Genomic DNA, 15110 nt, shown 5'->3' with positions numbered 1-15110 from the left:
CATTCAGGGGAGAATGAACTCCGTAGCAGACGAATTGATTTGTGGCAAACAGGTTCTACCGACGGAGTGGACACTCAATCCACAGGTGTGCACCGACCTGTGGAAGCTGTTGGGAAAGCCATCGATAGACCTGTTTGTGACGTTGTATTGTTCCCCGGCTTCGGATCCGCAGGCATGGGCGACAGATGCCATGCTGCAGTACTGGTCAGACCTCGACTTTTACGCCTTCCCTGCCTTCAGCATGGTGAGGGATATATTGAAAAAGTCCAACACACACAGCAATGTGTCAATGACCTTAGTTGCTCCCTTTTGGCCACACAAGGAGTGGTTCCCAAATCTACTAAGCCTTTTGATGGACTTCCCAAGGCTACTTCCTCAGAAGAGAAATCTTCTCAAACAGGTGCACTTTCACCAGTTCCATCAAGGGTTATCCACTCTTGCTTTGACAGGCTTCAGACTGTCAGGGAGTTTGTCAGAGTGAAAGGTTTTTCAAGGAAGGCTGCAGAGGCTATTGCTAAGTGTAGGCGATGATCTGCTGCAGTCTACCAAGCCAAGTGAGCAGTTTTTCGGAAATGGTGCCGGGAGCAAAATATCTTCTCTTCTCAGACGTCTGTAGCCCAAATCGCAGATTTTCTGTTACATCTTAGAACCTCAAAAGGACTCGCAACATCTACCATCAAGGATTATAGAGCAATGTTGAGCTCAGTATTTAAACAGTATTCAAACCAAGACATCAGCAACTTAATGAAACATTTTAATACTAGTAAGCAAGCAAAACCTTCAGAAGTCTCTTGAAACTTGGACGTGGTCCTTAAATGGCTGTCAGGACCGCCTTTTGAACCTTTAGAATCGTCATCACTTCGGAACCTAACAAAGAAGACCTCATTCATGATGGTACCAACTAGTTACATGATCAGAGCCCTCCTCCCCCTCTCATGGACATAAAGCATAAACGAATTGAGCTCTTTAGCTACGTTATACCTATTCTTCCCCGAAAATGGGCTGGGCAGTATACCTACACCCAAAACAAAAGAGCGCTGCCACGAATTTTGAATTTTGAGCTGCTGCAAAAAGTAGAAACTATAGCTATATAATCATTTGGTAAGTAATTTATATATAAAACTTTATTTTATTATAAAAAATGTCATTTTAATTTTTGGTCTGGGGTACAGTCACAGGTTGTTAACCATTTTCTTTATGCCAGATACCCATAGGGTTTGGCAATAAAGAAACAACACACGAACCAATATATGTATTATTTATGGTTTGAAGGTGACCCCCCTAATTATGTCGGCCTGGCTACAGGATTGTGCCTTTCCCAGCAATGTCTCGGCATGCCCACCACTCTCATGGCAGTATGTAGTGTTTCAGGAATTTTTTATTCAAGGTAAAGCCATTGGTTATCAACTGTTGTCTTCATTCTGGAGGCCCATTAGGGTCTGGCAATAAAGAACAGGAGATACATGAACCATTTTAATGTATATTGTCCATTGTGGTTCTACAGTGACTTACCTAATTAAGTCAGGTCTGGCTATAGGATTATTGCGCTTTTAAGAGTTCAGGAATAGTGCCTCTAATGACCACTCTGTGCATTTGAAGACTTCTTCAAAGGAAATATTTCCGGAGAAAGTTAATGATGTACTCACCTTCTGGACGCCATGCAACTTAGGAAAGGAGTGAGGGTCTTCCTTTTTAATTAGGGCCCCTAAAATCATTCTCAACCCATGTAGAGAGTGGTTTGTTTGTGCTAAGGTGTAGGAAAAATAGGACCCTCTGGGATTTTTGCTGTGACATCTAGGTAAACCTTAAGTGCTTAACATACATATTTTATATGAAATACTGAGTTCCTTTATCAGAAAAGGGATTTTCCCTCTAAAAAGCTCCTCAATCTTGGCCAGGAATAATAGGCCAGGAGACAGCAGTAAATGGCAACTAGGTGTGTGAGTGGCAAAATGTTATCCTTGTCTAAGCGAGCCCAGTATGCTAATCTGAGCTCCTGATGCCAAAGTAGTTAAGAAGACTGCCTTTTTTAAGCACATGAGGTGAGGGGATGAAAAGAAAGAACCTTATTCAGGAACCAGGTAAATGGGGAACCTTGCAGGAGCTGACCTTTGCAGTGTAAAAGACTGAAGATTGGAATTAACAGTTTCAATAGTAGAATAAATTCCAAAACCATAAGGCAAGGGTTCTGCTTTGTATGCCGTGGTTGTGGAAATAGCATGGTGCTTGACCTCAAAAGATAATGAAATGTAAAACTGTTGTAATAGATTTCAACTGGGCTCTCAGTGTGGAGGTAATCTAACCACATTTTCCACACAGACTGGTATGTTGGATAGATGAAGTCCGAAGTTTTTGCACTAAGTTCCTAGCAAAGTTAGGCAAATAATCTCCATGGTAGACTAGACTTAAAATTCCATGTGAAGGTCACAGCTCAGAAAGGAGGCTGAGTAGACAACTTCCCCTCCTGTCTGGGATAGAACAACAGACAGCAATGGAATCTATTCTCTTGCCTGTTGTTGAAGAAATAAGGAACCAATGACTGTTTGGCTAATTCAGGGCTACTAGGCAAGCAGTTCCATTGAAAGATAGTAGATTATTCAAAGCTTTTGAAATCTGGGACAGTGATGGAAAAAGGTATATCGTCCTCCATTTGTTCGAGTCTTGTAGGAATGGATCCCTTGCTATTGCCTGAATGTCCAGGTTCAGAGAAATGCACTGGAAGTTGATGGTTCTTACATGTGGCAAACCAGTCCACTTCCAGATTGTGGAAGCATGTTAGCAATTACTGATGTTAAAGGGAGCTCAACATGAACCTAACCTCTTGATATAAGACATTGCAGTCATATTGCCTAGGACCAACAAAATGAGGTTCCCTTATAGAGGTTTCAATTTTCAAAGATGGAAAGACAGCCAATACCCCGGGACAGGTAACCATCTTCTCCCTAACTGACAATCCTCCAAGTGTCCTCCCCAACCTGTCAAGGAGGCATCCGTATGTATTATCACTCGTACGAACAGTGGAGCCAGGTTTGCCAGTTTGCCAGAGACCCCTTATAGGTCCTTGGACAGAGTATCTTTCAATCTCAGATGAAGGCAATCTCAAAGCCTTTTCCTGGCATGTGAGAGCCAGACTTGTTTAACCCTTACAGGCTGAACTAAAATATATATTAAGCACACCCCTAGACTGGGCAAACTTTAAGGTTGACCAATTTAAAAAACACATCAATGTAAAGAGGAAGATATGCAAATGCACGTGGTACTGTATAAGAAAAAAATTATAAAACATTTTCTGTATCTACCTCTGGAAGTTAAGGGTGAATATTTCCAACCCTGTGCAGGGCCTCTTTTCCAAGACACTAGTAAAAATATGCTAATTTTACCAAGTTATACATATTTTTTCTAATAATTTTTATTTTTAAAATTATAATTACAGCTGACACATTATCATAACAGATTAGAACTAAAATCATTAACGAATTCTGATTATATTTATGCTAAAATATTTATAGAAGTATGGTGATGGGTAGATGTAGTACCTTTTAGTGAGGACATGTGTTTTCTACTATTTCTTTGTACTTTAGTTTACAAAGTTACAATTATAGGTGACATACTATCGATCATAAAAGATAAGAACTAAAACCAACAGTGATCCTTGGGTTTATTTATGATCAAACATATAAAAAGACATCCTGGAATGGGGAGGGGCAGTACATTCCTCCATAAAATCTCAAGTCAGACTGATGTCCCTCTATCCTATACTGAGGTACTAACATTGCTGTAAGAGTTGCCAAAACTCAATTATGGCCCATTGAAGTGATTTGAACATTTTTTCCCTACAAAATTGTTCAAACTGTATGGCATGAAATATTGATTCTCACCAGAGATGGCCTGCTCCCACACTCTAGAGCTATTATTACGCCTCACATAATCATGCCCGTCCAGTAAGGGTTAAATCCTAAAGTCACAATCTTGGGATTAGATCTGCCACGGATCCAATTGTCATCTGGAAAAGCTGGGCTGTGCAAGGAATCTTTTCAGATCCTTCCTTATTCTGGTTGAGTAGCCCAACAAAGTCCCAGCCTCAGGAAAAGTCTGCTGGATGTAAGGTGGAACTTGTTCCTATTAAGAAACGTTTTTGACTAGAGTTGGTCGACTACCACTGTTTCATCAGCACTTTTCTCTGGTGGCTCCCCAGATTAGCCAATTATCTAGGTAGGCCACAAGTTAAAATCCTTCATTACCAAGATTACATAAAATAAGTGCAGGCAGTCCCAGGTTATTGTTAGGGGTTCCGTTCCGACGGCATGACAACAAGCGAAAATTTCTAATGGCCGAAAATCAGTGCCTCTGTTAGGTATGTATCGGCGCTGATAAGCAGAAATCAGCGCGCATTGGTGCCGAAAATTGCCAATTTTCGTCACTAGACAAGCCCCAAAAAACCAGATCCCCAATAACTGAGCCCCAATAATTGGGGACTGCCTGTATGGTATATGTAAAACTTTATGCAAACAATATGTTTGTTCAGATTTGACGTGTCAAAGATCACCCTTCATTCGGAGGAATGCTTTTTGGGGATGCTGAAGAATGGTGGCAAATAAATCCGTCTTTTTCTATGGTCCCCTTTAAAAGGGGGTCTGGTTTTTTAAAAAGCTACTCTCGAGGAGGGGGCTGTGAGAGACCATCCCCACCCTAGCCCATTGAAAATTATACTGTTGCCAAGGGGAGGAGTTCCACTGCATGTTATGTTGTAGGAGACAACCCTAACCATGCAAGTTTTGTTGGGCTCCACCTCTTCCCTTCCCTGTAATGCACAGTCCAGGAGTTGATTTTTCTTTTCCTTGGTAGAAGTATCTTGTCTGCTTTGAAAGGGGTGCTGATGCTACTGTTGTCCTTTCTTCTGTTGTTGGAGGGGTTCTTTAGTAGTTACTGGAGGCTTGCAGGGCTCTGATTCACACCAAGCTTTCTTAGGTTAAAGAATAGGAAACTCTCAAGGGTGTTTTCCAGTTTTCCCCTTTTTATAGAACAGTATATATATATTGTGCAACTCTGTTTTCGGGCTTGTTTGAGTTGTGTGACAACAGACTCATCCAAAAGGGTCCCAACAGATTGGAGAAGAATGCAATAGGGCAGGGGGTTACACTGGGGAGTGAATGTTGGAGCCCACTAATGCTTCCTTTCAACCCTTAATGCGACACTCCAGAAAGCTGTAGAGTGCTCTTAATAGGGTCCACATAGTGTTTTGGCTACTGGAGTTAACATATTTCTGGAAGACACTGGAAGCTCTTTAATTTGTAGAACCTAGCATAAAATTCAGCCATGGCTGTCCTGAGATTTTTCTTGTAGTGGTTCCAAATTGCTGGGTACCCATGTCCAATGGGAGCTTTTTCCTCTCATTAAGGAGGACAAATGTTGCTTATTCCTTTGTAACACTATAAGATATGGGATTCCTTTGCTCATTCCTTTGTAGCACTATCAGAATCTGTCTCTTCGAAAAGCTACCCCCTTTGAGGGGTTACTGTACCTCCGTTCATATTTTCGTTCTTCCATCCTACTTTCCACCGTCTCCTAACAATTTTTTCATAGTACAACTGCAAGGTTTTCCTCCTGTTGCACCTTTAAAATCCTCTTACTCTCAATTTTTTCCCTTCCAGTGCTGAATTAATCCTCTTACTTTCAATTTTTTCCCTTCCAGTGCTGAATTAATCCTCTTACTCTCAATTTTTTCCCTTTCAGTGCTGAATTACCTCATAGGTCCCAGCGCTTTGCCTTTAGCCTAACTTCTATATTCTATGGTATTCAAAAGTGAAGAGACAGAATGCTGATGCCTCCCAGAGAGTTTATTGGTTCAGTAAAATTGTTGTTGTACCATATTTTCCATTAAACTGGAGAAAGGTTGCTCGTATACCTTTCACTAATATGGTTGCTTCTATTTGACTTTCAGTGCTATAGTATTAGGGAGGATAGTTGTCTCTTTCAACAGTTACTGAATTCCTGTTGAAGGAGGGATCAGGTGCCATTCAGCACAGGCAGTCTCCAGTTATCGGTGGGGGCTCCGTTCTGATGGTGTGACGATAAGCGAAAATCGCAGAATAACCGAAAATCAGCGATTTTTGGGGCTTATTGGCGCTGATAACCGGAGAGTGGCGCCTCTTTAGGTATGTATCGGTGCCAGAAACCAATTATTGGCGTTGATAAGTGAAAATCGGCGCATATCGATGCAAAAATCGCCGATTTTCGTCACATATCGATGCCAAAAATAGCCGATTTTCGTCGCTAAACAAGCCCCGTAAAACCAGATTGCCAATAACTGAGCCCGCAAATAACTCGGGACTGTCTGTATTGGGAAAGGCCATTCTGTCCTGAAATTCTGTATGCTCAACTCATGAGTTTTCCTTTCATTAATGAAGTACTGTATTTCCATCTGGTGAAAGGATGCTTATTGATATGTCTCGCCAAAGGTTGTGAGTATCTTTCTCAGGGGCAGATATTGGTACCTGTACTACACTCTGATTTGAGGTTTTATTGTCTGACCTGGTTATATTGTTACCAGTTTGAGCTCTGGGAGTGAGTAGGCTGTTTCTAAAAATCCATTGTGACTTCAGCAGGGATCTAGACAACTGATTCAAATTCTTTTTGGGCTTGGGTTTCTTTTATTACCCTGATCCCATGACATAAGATTTTTGGTGAGAAACCTGTCTCTGCTTTTTGCAGACTTTGCAGCCTCTCAATCCTCTAGTTTAATTGATGAGAAATTTTTTACATATCACACCTGATTCCATGTCCAAGACAGACCTGAATTCCTCTTGGGAATCAGGGATAGCATCTCTGTGCTGATGCTCAGCTGTTCATGATCTTCTTGTGGAATTCTGGAAGTACTGCAAGTGGATTTCCTGTCAGGGATGCTTACATGAACTGATTGAGCCAAGGCAGTCATATCACCACTGCCTGGCAAGCTGAATTTCGTATCGGAAGCCTGCATGAAGCTGAGAAGCCAAAGCAGTTGTATCATCACTGCCTGGCAGCATAGAAAGTACAGCAAGCAAAATTTTCGTATCAGGGAAGCCTGCATGAACTGAATGAGCCAAGGCAGTCATATCATCACTGCCTTGCAGCTTAGAAAGTATAGCATGCTGAATTTTTTGATCAGGGAAGCCTGCCTGAGCTGATTGAGCCAAGGTAGTTGTATTGTCATTGCCTGGCAGTATAGAAAGTACGGCAAGCAGAATTTTCCTATCAGGGAAGCCTGCATGGAGTGATTGAGCCAAGGTAGTCATATTGCCACTGCTTGGCAGTAAAGAAGTCCAGGATAAGTCACTACCACCTAGAAGGTACAGACACTTTAGATAGGGTTGGGTGGACCCTATCAGTGTCCCCTCAATACAAGATTGTTGCTTGGGAAAGGCAAGATTCTCATTTGAAGTATCTCTCTTGTGTAAAGCAGAAGATTGTTCCTCAGATCTGGATTCAAAAGGGAAATTTCAGTGGCTATATATACTTCATGTCAGGTATCAGAGACCTCCCTCCCAAGAAAAGACTCATCTCCATCAGTGGAGTTAAAGTGGGAGCTCCTATAATCCACTGCTTTTGGAGTATTGGTCCAAATGTGGATTCTGCTGAGAGAGGGATGGAAACACTGCAATAGGTCTGCTAGAACAATGTACAGTAGTCTCCTTCTTTGATACTCTTATTAAAACCCATAACTCCTAGAGAAAGCTTAAAAGTGAGCTCTTTCAGCATTTAAACTTGCTCCCAAAGGCATGTGGCATATTTCACATATGTCTGGCCAGCAACCAAATTCTCCTTTATTCCTTTAGCGGCTGGCTTACGGCAGCTACTTATGAACATTTCCGCAGGCGAAAAGGAGACTGAGCAGTTCGCTGTGGTGCAGGTAATGTGTAGGTCCTGTGCAATACTAGCCCAGTAGTGATGAGAGGAACAAGTGTTTGATAAAAACTACTTAGTGTTAGCTACCTATATCATTGTATAGGCTGCAAACACTTCAAATTAACCCAGGCCTACATGGCCACAAGTACATGTCCATAAGTACATGTCCATAGTATGATGTAAGGAAAAATGATCTTTTGGTCATATCCATAAAATAGTAGCACTGTAATGTATTAAAATATTAATTCAAAATTACTACAATAGTGTTGCCTTAAGGGGAGTGCCAGTGCCATAAGGCCCCATTAAAAAGTAAATGACGGTTTCTATATTATGATTGAAGGGATTTGCTTCAAATTTTTACCACTTATTCTGCAACTAATAATGAAAATTCTCTTGCTTGGAAATTTAGAAATTCAACCTCTTAAGTTCATTTATTTTTCAGTTGAAAAAAAAAGCCTTGACATTTTTCAAAATTATGTAAAATTAAAAGTTGCACAGAAAAGCGATTTTCCTGATGACAAAATAAAGATATATACTTATACTACACTCTGTAAAAGTTTCGTGGAATTTGGTTAATTCTTCTTGGAGAAATAAGCATTTAGTTTTGAAAAAAGTAAGTTTTGAGAAAACAGCAAAAGAAAAATATTTTTAGACTCAAAAATCCTGAGAGGATCTGGAAATCTAGAGCAAGTTGTCCCTATATCATTATAACCCATTTTCTCTGACACATCCAGTAGAGAGAATGGGATATGTTAGTGGGTGGTAATTATTTTTGAATAAATTTCTTTCATACTTGATTTACATGCTTTTTTTACAATTTGTTGCTCACAGTGCTGTACAAGCAACGAACAAAATTGTCCATGAACCAATCTAAACATTTTTTTTAGCAATAACATTTCAATATATGTTTATTTACATGTAAAACAGTCCAAAACAACTAATAACTCAAACTTGATGCTATCCAGGATCATTCATAGACACCTACGTTTTTTACAATCTGTCGTTCACAGTGCCATACAAGCCATGAACAAAATTGTCCATGAACCAATCTAAACATTTTTTGTTTAGATAACTTACTTTATCCTTTCCTGAATTATTCATACAGACTTTTTTACAAGTCTTTTTTACAATTTGTGGTTCACAGTGTAATACAAGTGATGAACAGAATCGTCAATAAACCAACCTAAAAAAATTTTTCTAGCATTATCGCTTCAGGATATGCTTATTTAGACATAAAACAGTTGAGGAATTCAATAATTCCTCGAAATTTGGTGGTTGGCGTGTCCCTTAAAGGATTTACTCACAAATGCTTCTCAACTCAATTAAGACAAAACTAAACGGACATCCATACTTTATATTTCTACATATTTCTTAACCTGAGATTACTTGGCCTATTCCCAAGTACCAGGTAAAGGTTATGTAACCTATGGGCTATATGAGTTGACCCATAAATAAAATCAGTAATTTTTGGAATTATCGTACCAAAAATATGTAAAATAAGTATCTCTATGATTTTAAAATATTTGGTAAAATCACAAGCACTTGTCCATAGTACGATGTAAGGAAACATGATCAGTGGGTCACATCCATGAAATAGTAGTAACGTATTAAAATATTAATTACCAATTGCTACAATAACATTGCTGTAAAGGATTTACTCACAAATTCTTCTGAACTCAACTAACCCTTACAGGCCAGGCTAAAATATACATTAGGAATACCCCTAGACCAGGCAACTTTAAGGTTGGCCAATTTAAAAAAAAAAAATCAGTGAAAAGAGGAAGATATGCACATGGTACAAGAACAAAACTTCTAAATAATTTTCTGTACCTTCCGCAGGAAGTTGTAAGTGAATATTTCCAACCCTGTGCGGGGCCTCTTTTCCAAGACACTTGTAAAAATATGCTAAACATGTTTTTTCTAATAATTTTTTATTTTGTAAAATTATAATTACACACCTTTTAGTGAGGTATACATGTTTCTTCTAATATTTCATTGTATCTTCGTTTGCAAAAATACAATTGTAGCTGACATACTATCATAAAATGTAAGGACTAAAACCAACAGCAATCCCTGGGTATATTTATGAGCAACTATACAAAAAGACATCCTGGGATGGGGGGATGCAATACATTCCCCTATGAAATCTCGGGTCATACCTGTCTTGTACTGAGGTATTGGTTTTGCCATAAGAGTTGCTATAAGTCATTTATGGCCCACTGAAGTGATTTGAACATTTTTCCCTGCAAAATTTGTTCAAACTGTATGGCACAAAATATTGATTCTCACCAGAGGCGGTCTGCTCCACACGCTAGAGATATTATTATGCCTTACATGATCATGCCTGTCCAGAAAGGGTTAAGACAAAATGAAATGGATAACCATATTGTGTATTTCTACACATTTCATAACCTTTGATGACTTGTTCTATTTCCAAGCATCAGGTAAAGCTTGTGTAGCCATAGCAGGTACATAAATAAAATTAATAATTATTGGAATTATCATACCAAAAATATATAAAATCAGTATCTCTAAGATTTTGAATTGTTTGGCAAAGCTCACCATTACAAAAAAGTACTTTTGTATTCCCTTAGGAAAAAGACAAATGTCATGACAATTTTCCCAACACTTGTGACGTCACTACTGGTGGAGAAATACCTGTTGGAAGTAGGTCCACATGAGTATATTTCCTCTCAACACTAGAACAGAACCCCGATATTAAGGATAACCAGGGAACTGTGTTATAAAACCATATGGTTTGATTATAAAATACTACAAAGGAACTACTGGCCTTTATAAACATCAAGGCTCGTTAGTCAAGCAAGATTGGAACTACAATCATGTCTATGTTTTGTAAACAAGAAGTTAGTGACTAACTCAATTTACACTTTCAGTAACTTCAAATTATCTATCAATGTTAAAAAGGTCATTGCCATAATAAGTTTCAATAACACAATGGTCTAATATTATTGCCTTAATTCTAATTATCACTTTGTCAGACAAGAAAAAACACCATGGCAAATACAGCGTAGCCTAGTGATCTACTCTTGCCTTGCAAAAGGTCTGCTGGCTCTCAATTTAAACAGATATAAGCCTACTGGTTAAAATTTTAAGGAAATAAAACTTTTCACTGGGTCTTAAAACTAAGTATAGGCAGTCCCCGGTTATCGGCGATCTGGTTTTACGGCGCTTGTCTAGCGACGAAAATCAGCGATTTTCAGCCCCGAAATCCGCCAATAATTGAGTATTGGCGCCAATACATACCCAACAGAGGCGCCAATAAGCCTCGAAAATGGCTGAAAAAGCACCAAAAACCGCAGATTTTCGGTTATCACACCGTCAGAACGGAACCCCCGCCAGTAACCAGGGACTGCCTGTACTGTACTTAGCTTATTTGGAGTAATGATGCTCGAAAAATGCATAGTTGAACACGATATCTGGAGCACAACCTGGAGATCAATGAACTCTCAGACAGACCAGACAGTAATGAAAATGGCTGCCAACTTATATTGTCGCATCTGTGTGAGTGAGAAATAGTGAAAGCCGAAGCAGCCATTGTAGGACAGGAGATAGGGCCCTCCTGAACTTTATATTCTACCACTGCCAACAAGCACTATTCTGGCCGAGACCAACTATAAGAGAATTCTTTGTAATCGGTTGGTCTGTCTTAAGAAGCTTTGGTGAGACCAAGAGAGTATAACTCCTCTGAGGACAAACAGCAGCTATGCTATCAAAAAGGGAGTTATTTTGCCAGTCTGTCCATCATTGTGTCATTTATGCCACATTTGCCTTTTATTGACTCTTCTTGCATGGTTAAAGGTATTTGTCAAACTTGGTACAAAGAAAGGCCATTATCCATAGATATACTTGAAAGAAGATCATCTACCTGTTAGACTGTGTTTGTCACACTTACCTTGTCATTACAGCTCATTTTAAATGGTTGAAGGCATTTCAGTCAAATTTGAAACAAATTGAAGCCTACTACATGAAGAAACTGTCAGTCACACTTAACCTTGCTATTGCAACTGCTCTTGTATACTTGAAGGCATTTCAGTCAAACTTTGTACAGAGGTAGACTTTCATGCATAAATGTGCGTGAAGGAAGATCATATCTCTGATACATTTTTATAGTCATTGCAACTTCACCTACACAATTAAAAGGATTTCTGTCAAACTTGGTACAAAAGTAAGGCATCATACCTGACATGTCTGCTTATCAGTGTCCCTGTCTCACCCATTTACCTGGTCATTGCAACTCTTTCTACACATTTGAATGAATTTCAATCAAATTACTATAATACATTGATGTCCATGAAGATAGGCCACCTGCCTATTGTCTGATATCAGGGGTTGGAATGTTCTTAGTTTAGTTGGTAGGGAGTTGATTGGGCTTATAATAGCAGTACTCTTAGAATGCTTGTTTGTACCATGATGAGGATGTGGCCACATGTTTGAAACTAGCTTTTCAAAACAATATAAACCAGTGTTTTTAAAATAAAAAATTAATTTCCATGCAGAGTCAAAAATTCTTTAATGTATATAAATTCATAATGGCCAAAAGGTTTTATCAGCAAAAGTGCTGATAGTCTCAAATAAGTGAAAGTATTTTAAGTTGTTTTCCCAAGTTAGCACCTCACTCTGTGCTGAGGGGAACCTCCCACTTCACTGTTTATAAGCCATTCTTACTTGTTTGGTGTTTTGCTCTCTCTTATATTTTGTCGTACTCATTAACATTGATAATCTAAGATTAAATGATACGTAACTCAAAGAGAGAGAGAGAGAGAAACTGGTTTTCTCCCTTCCATTCAGGATAGACCTGGACCTCATTAAAGTGAAGATAGATGCTCAGAATTGATACTATTGAAATATTAAAATTACATTAAAGTACTATGGAAATTATATTAAAGTGATATATAAGTATTTCAGGATGAGAATATAAGCATTTTTAGAGGGTACATTTTATGCTAAAGTAATGGTTTACAGTACATACTAATTTTCAAATATTATTACAGTATTACAGTCGACCCTTGTTAAGACGAACTAATAGGGGGGCCAGGGTGTCCGTCTTAGATGATAGTCCGGTTTAACCGGCGATATCTATATATACTGTATTTCATTATTTTTATAGAGTATAAATAATAAACCAATGTAGAAACGTATGAATTAAAGCTCATGGTAAAAGATGAAAAATGAAGAATAAAACATGATAAAAATTATAGAATTAGCTACATATGTAAATGCCTAGGCTGAGAGATGAATGCATAATTGTTAAGTAAAATGAAGTGGAGTCTCAAAAATGGAAAGTAAGATAATGAAATTTAGATTACAGGTACACAAAGCTTTACCCGAAATCTTCGGGGCCAGATGTGTTTTGGTTTTTGGAATTTTTCTGATTTTGGAACTGTGGGGTCAGGAGCATAATCAAACATTACTGTTGCAGCAAAAATATTTTTTCCTTTTTCATGTTTTTTCATTTTAGTTAATTTATTATAGTTTATTATTATTTATATTAAAATATACTGTTAAATGAATGTGAGATAATTAAGATCATCAGTAATAAAATAGTGGGACAGTTAAAACTTAAGTTCACTAACACATTTGTTTTCAACAAAAACATTCCATAAAATGCAAAAATATACACGATCAAAATAATTGTAATTCAACTTGTGAATTTTAACGATAAGTAAAACTATAAAATACATTTTATCATATCGATCTGAAAGGCTGTGGTGCATAGGTTATGGCACAGACCAAGGTGTAAGAACATTGATTATGTGGTCACTACCCAGTGAAGCTAACTGAATGTGGCATTTGAGATAACAGCTGCCAAAAATTACCCTACGGATACTCCAGTCAATTACAGAAAAACAATGAAAAGATATGATTCCAATAAGTAAGAAAAGTTCATTTCTACCAGAGGTCAATTACAGAAAAACAATGAAAAAGATATGATTCCAATAAGTAAGAATAGTTCATTTCTACCAGAGGTAAATGAAATGCTGATAGTGTCATGTAACAAATAATCAAATCTTTAATTTTATATAAAGAAGTGATGGCTAATTTAAAGCTTCTGACATTGCAGAAAGATGTGGTTTGTCACAAGAAGAGATATTGAATGCTGGGAATTTGATTGTTAATGAATTTCTGGGATAGTAACATCATACTGTCATCCATGTGTATGGTTCATTCGACATTATTTATTGCATGTCAGTGTAAGGTTTAAGGTAATACTGCAATACAGATTATTTTGTCTCTACAGCCAATTTGAACGTATCTTGAATGATGAGTCTGAACCGGAAAAAGGAGAAGCTTTCCTTGGTGCTCTAACGGCTGGTGAACGCAAACCTTGGGCTGAAGCACGCTCAAAATACTTCAATAAGGGAATCAATAGATCTTCATTGGAAGTAATTGGTACGTATAGTTATAATATCATGAGAAGCTAAAATTATTTATTTCCAGGTATTAAGTTTATCAACAGCAGTTTAGGTCCCAGCACTTGGCCTTTAACCTAAATTGTTTATTCCATTCCAACAGCAGTGCTCCATACTGACCTCCTGTAAAAGGTTGGGCCAGTACGTGTTAACAGCAAGTGCCACTTTCACAGGGGACTAGGTTTTCTCCTTCCAAAGGTCGGTGTCATAAAGAAATAGTATATGAGGCATCATTTCGTCTTTTAACAAAATCATCTCTGCAATGATTCCATCATAGCTTGGTGTTTTCCATCTAAGTTTGTTATTAATTTGACTTCAAAACCCCACCACATGCGTCAACCACACTACAGCAGCTTTTTACATTTGCAGTAAATGAGGAAGAGAATTGTAGTAGGGAGAATGATGGAAAACTCATGAGAAGAAGTGCTCACAGCTATTCAGTCTCTCCTCCTCTGTTGCAGTACTTACTTTAAATGCCTCAAAAGATAAGTGGGTTGCAACAGGAAAATATAGGTAAAAATACTGCAACTAGCCTGAAACATAGAAAAATTGTATTGAATTTCTGTAATTGTCACTAAAATAAACATCTCTCACCTGAAATTGTCCTAAAACTATGTCCTAAAACTAGTCATCTCCCACCCCGTGAACATAGAGATCTTTTCAATATCCCATTAAACAAATTTGTTCTTGCTATGGAACCAATGTAAATGGTAAATGCTAGTGTAGACAAACACTGGAAATGCTCATCAAAATCGTTTAGAACTGTTGGCATTACAAGGTCAGCAACTAAAGAAA

General features: G+C 38.2%; 1 protein-coding gene across 5 annotated transcripts in view; it reads left to right on the top strand.

Annotated features, from left to right (window-relative positions):
- The window catches only part of whd (carnitine O-palmitoyltransferase whd), a 195008-nt gene that overhangs the window by 94378 nt on the left and 85520 nt on the right, over positions 1-15110 (top strand). For all 5 annotated transcript variants that reach the window (XM_067089946.1, XM_067089942.1, XM_067089932.1 and 2 more), the window contains exon 9: positions 14144-14295. In XM_067089946.1, the coding sequence (XP_066946047.1) occupies positions 14144-14295 (152 nt within the window). The remainder of the gene's footprint in view (positions 1-14143; positions 14296-15110) is intronic.

The sequence above is a fragment of the Macrobrachium rosenbergii genome, chromosome 4 (genome assembly GCF_040412425.1).
Source record: "Macrobrachium rosenbergii isolate ZJJX-2024 chromosome 4, ASM4041242v1, whole genome shotgun sequence".
Taxonomy (NCBI): domain Eukaryota; kingdom Metazoa; phylum Arthropoda; class Malacostraca; order Decapoda; family Palaemonidae; genus Macrobrachium; species Macrobrachium rosenbergii.
The sequence above is the reverse complement of the archived record's forward strand: the minus strand, read 5'-3'. Positions and strand labels throughout refer to the sequence as shown.